We start from the raw sequence: 5248 nt of genomic DNA on the forward strand, positions 1-5248 counted from the left end.
TAATTAAACTAATAATTATAAATAATATTTTTATATCCATTAATTCATATTTGATTAGTCATTTATTAAATCAATTAATAATTATTAAAATAGTTAAATTTTATACATAATTTATTTTTTACTTAATAATTATATAATTATATATAAATTCAATTACGATTATTTTGATAACATATTAAATAATTATTAATCATTAATCATTTGAATTAACTTAAATAAAATTAAATTAAAGCCTAAAACCATCTTCCCCTTCCCCTCTCCTCCGCTAAACCCTTGCCGACTGTCGACTGTCTGTCTACCCCTTCCTCTTTCACATTCTATGAACATCGCGTAAATCCGTCTTCCAATTGAATTTTCAAAACGGAGGAAAAACGGTATTTCATAACCGGTATGATTTACAAATGTTTTTTTTTTTTTTTTTTTAACTAGCATAAAACCTGTATAAATTCTGCTTAAAACCGGCTACCAAACAGCCCGGCAGAGAGAACCAATGAACTTTGCCTCACAGAGCGGCACTTCTTCTACGCAAACGCCTCGGCAGACGCCGCACGTTTCTCAGCAGTGGGCTGATGCTCTACATGCCATTACCACACTCTCTCAGACTCCGCCTATTGCCGTTATCTGTGGCCCTAAGAACAGCGGCAAGTCGACCTTCTCGCGTCTTCTAATAAACTGTCTCTTGGAGAGGTTTTCTATCCCTAATCCTTGCTATGATTATTTCAGTTTTTGGGGATTATAAGTTGGTTACGATGTTCGCCTTTGGGTTTTGAATGGTTATGAAGGTATGATAGACTTGGTTACTTGGATACTGATGTGGGACAGCCGGAGTTCTTTCTGCCAGGTTGCTTATCCCTTCATATTGTGGACGAATGTCTAGTTGGTTAGTTTTCTTTCTTTCTTTTTTCGACCATCTTTGCTTGGGCTATTTGGTTGCTTGAAATTACAAATCTTGATTTGAAAATGATACTTTATTAGATTCCTGCATTTGATGGGATGTTGTTAGAATTTAATATTTGTTTTAAACTTTACTGAATCTTTCAAATCTTTCAAATGCAATAATTTGATTTTCATACATGAAGCATATTTTAAATCTCCAAGCAACTAAATGAGCTGCTCAGAGGATTTATAGATTATTTGCATTACTGCTACTTCAGTTTTTGAGGTTTACCGTTATGTGATTGCAGATTTGATGAGCACATCTATTAGAGAACCTGAGAGGTGAGTTTATGAATCTGTTGATTATATGTTCTTCGTGAAAGATAATAAATTACGTATCTTAATGCTGTATTTAGTGAGCAAAGTTTAGCTGAAATAAATGTTTGCTATTATTTTTCCTTCTCAATTTGACATGAAATCTTTGTTAGTCTTTGTTTTAGATTAGTTTGATTTGTGCTGTTTCATGACACTTATGCTATTTTGTAGGCACCTAATATTTCAATTTTGGTTTGCATAATTTGGTTTATCTTGTATGAATAGCTTGGAGAATTTTGGAAAAATTTAGAGAATGTTGAAATGTTCTTCCTATGTTTATTTTACCTTAAAATCCATATGATTATGTGTAATGGTGATTTATATGGTGGATATTTACAATTTTTTTTTAAAGACATGTTGGAGTTATTGAAAATTTGAATGCTGCAACATATGTTGTTATTATAAATCGTGAGTTGACCAAAGTGTTCCCTGCTCCTGGTTTTGGTGTAATGTGGTAAAATAAATGATACTTTTTATTAATTCTGTAGACTGCTGCTATCACAACTAACCAGGTAAAGAATGGTCAATTCTGCTGCTTAGCTTCATCAAAGCATTTTTTAAATAGAAGCAAAGCATACTGTTTCATTTTCTTTGTATTAGGTTGTCATATTTTACGGACGACCTTTATTAAAAGGTGTATGCCTGAGGCTTATTCATGTTTGACTTGTTCTAAATTCTTTTTGTTCGTGTTCGGCTTGTGTTTGAAATTACTCGTAAATAGTCTGTTCGTGATCTACTCGATTCAATTGATGTTTGTTCGAATTAAGCTCGTGTTCAGCTCAAAATAATAATTTATTAAAATTTAATCAATATAGTAATATAATTAAATCTTAAATATATATATAGTTTTTGTAAAACTCTCTTAATAGGAAATAAACCAAAATTTAATTTACTCAACCACATCTCACATGGCTCAAATCACACATGACACTGGCTATCAAATAAAATTGAGCTTCCCTTTTACTTTTAAAGAGTAAGACTGAAGTTTTTATTCTATTATTCATGGTGTGGGACTATTTGGAGAGGGCGTGAGATTTGACAAGTTTTCAGCATTTACATACATTCCACATAATCATATGTATTTAAATGTCCAACATCCTTAGTTCAATGCATGTCTATGGCTGGCGGAACGGGAAAAACAAATTAAAGTCACGGAAAAATAACAACTTAACTTCTTAGGGATATTTACATGCATAACCCCAATTCTTATGTATTCACATATCTTATAAAAAAAATTTATTTATTATTTGCAGCCTTAGCTAAAATTGTTTAAAAGTTAATAAAATATAATATCTTAAAAAAGGTTTAATATATAAATATTATACAAATATTATTTATTTATTATTTAATTAATTCAAGTCAAATCGAGCTGAACACGAAATAAAAAAAAATCTTTGTTCGTGCTCGGCTTATTTGCTTAACAAACAAATCAAATACGAGCTACTGAGCGAGCCGAACATGAGCTTGTCACGAACAACAAGCTTTTTTGACAACCCCACGCGTTAGAAATTAGTATGGGAATATGACATTAGTTATAAAGGAAATTTTAAAAATCCCTATTCTTATTTTTTGATTTTAAGCATTCGACTTAAAAAAAAAAAAAACATTGTCTACAAATATTTTGGCCACAATTATGCATGGTCAGAGCTTTGTCATCAAGCTGATTGATGACAATGATAATTAAATTATTAGGTTAATTTTTTTTATGCCAATTGCCATCCATTGGGCTATTAATAATGTTAGTTAATTTCTTAATCAATTTTACCCCTAACAACATGCTAGCTTTTTTTAGCTGGGGGCCAAAAATTAAACCCTATGACTCATAAACTCCCCTAATGCTCCCACAATCTCCTCCCCACCTTAAAATTTTTTTTTTTCGCATTCTTCCTTAAATATAAAAAATGATCTTAATTTTTTAGAATTAAATGAAAATATGACACTAAATAGGACGCAATGGAGAAAAAGGATTCATGTGGCCGACCCCACTTAGTGGGATTAAGGCTTTGTTGTTGCTATTGCTGTATTCTTCCTTACTTAAATTGCTCAAAAATGTTCTTCACAATGTGATTAGTTTGTGCATTTCTTGTTAGCATGATATCTTATAAGTTTAGCTCGATTATAAATTTATTTTTTTGTTAACAAATTTTTTTTTTCAATTTAATTAAAATTTTTTTAATACTTATAAACAAATCTTAGGATGGAAATATGGCTGTTATATCATGCTTATAATAGGTTTTGATTCTTTATTTTAAATAATTAAAGTTCAATCTCATTATTTGCATAACCTTTTTAATTAAGTGTATTTGTATATTAAATTAATGATATTTAAACTTGATAGCATGTATGTATATATATTTTATATTTTTTTGTATACGCATGCATAACATAATCATAACATTTGGGCATAAACATATACACGCTATTTAATATATATATATATATATATATCAAATTAATTATTTTGTTCAATTGTTTGTTAATAATTTTGTTTATCATTAAACATAAATTTTAAGACAATAATTGTGTTTAAATCAATTAGATATATGTGCAAATATATGAAAGAAACTAAATCTAAATTACAGTGTTTGAGAAAATAAGATATTTATGTTATGATATCTAAGTTCTCCTTCAAAAAGTAATATAAATCTTAATTTTCACATATCAACATAAATGTCACAAAAATAAATGAAATATCAGTGGAATGATCAAAACTAAATTCAAAAGGAATTTTTATAGGAATCTTAAGTCTAATGATGTAAATCTATAAAACCACATCATTTGACACTTTGTATTAATATTTTTCAGAAGTAGTTTAAAATATTATAAATACTAATAAAATTAATATATAAAATGTATCAATAAATCAAAATTTAAACTACTCGAATTTAATCCAGATGTTGATTTATGTCTATGCTAATTGATTGAATTTATTACTATTAAACGGTGCAGATTAATTAATTGAACTATATTAGTTATTATAGTTAATTTATTAAAACTTTAAGTTAAGCAAGTATCCAAACTTAAACTAATTTGGGTGATCCAAGAGTGAGGAAAATAATTTTAAGCATGATATATATATATATATATATATATATATCTATATACACACACACACACACACACACACATGTACATATACATATATGTAAAATTAATTAATCAATTTATTTATTCTTTAATCCTCTAATATCAAAATAATTATTAGAGAACCATTGTGTCATTTCTAGCGTTATCTTTGTAATCACTAATAATATATTAAGATATTTATGTAATTTAAGATTTTTCGTGAATTAGCTATGAAAACTAGTGTTGTTAAGTTAATCAATCTATATTACTTGATAGTAATAAATCCAGTCAATTCGTATAAATATTTAGCAATTCAGAAATAAATTTATTTATTGTAATAGTTATAACGTTTATATATTAATTTTGTTGGTAGTCTTTGTAAACTTTTAAACTACTTAATAGAGCAATATTTATAAAATGTATCAATTTGTAGGCATTCAATATTTAAATGTTATAGGGATAAGGATTTTTGGTTTTACAACTTAATATCATTAGAGTCAAGATTATCATAAAAATATATTTTGACTTTAGTTTTGATAATTCTATAAATATTTTTTCTCTTTTTGATGATAATTATTTTGATATCTAAAATTTAAAATTCTTATATATATATATATATATATATATATTGTTTTACAAATAGTTTTATAATACTTATTTTGATAATCATTGAACACAAATTTTAAGACAATTTTTTTTTGTTAGAAATTAAATAAACATGCAATTAAATGCAAGAAAATAAATCTAGATTGTAGAGCTTGAGAAAATAAGATGTTGATGTTATGATATCTAATTTTCTTCTAAACATATTATGAATCTCGATTTTCATATGCCAAAATAAGTTTTATAAAAAAGAATGTATATTCTTATGCCACATGTTATGTGTGTGTATACATATACATATATATACATACATACATATATATATATA

At 27.0% G+C, this 5248-nt stretch overlaps 1 protein-coding gene across 2 annotated transcripts in view; it reads left to right on the forward strand.

Annotated features, from left to right (window-relative positions):
• The first annotated feature begins 253 nt into the window (after positions 1-253).
• Positions 254-5248, forward strand: part of LOC110020337 (polynucleotide 5'-hydroxyl-kinase NOL9) — a 60587-nt gene continuing 55592 nt past the window's right edge. Inside the window, exons 1-4 of one of the 2 annotated variants that reach the window (XM_020718401.1) lie at positions 254-388; positions 463-687; positions 783-880; positions 1185-1218. In XM_020718401.1, the coding sequence (XP_020574060.1) occupies positions 491-687; positions 783-880; positions 1185-1218 (329 nt within the window). In that variant the 5' untranslated portion in view covers positions 254-388; positions 463-490. The remainder of the gene's footprint in view (positions 389-462; positions 688-782; positions 881-1184; positions 1219-5248) is intronic. The other variant, XM_020718402.1, reaches the window with a different exon arrangement.

This window comes from Phalaenopsis equestris, unplaced genomic scaffold, assembly GCF_001263595.1.
Source record: "Phalaenopsis equestris unplaced genomic scaffold, ASM126359v1 Scaffold000094, whole genome shotgun sequence".
Lineage (NCBI taxonomy): Eukaryota > Viridiplantae > Streptophyta > Magnoliopsida > Asparagales > Orchidaceae > Phalaenopsis > Phalaenopsis equestris.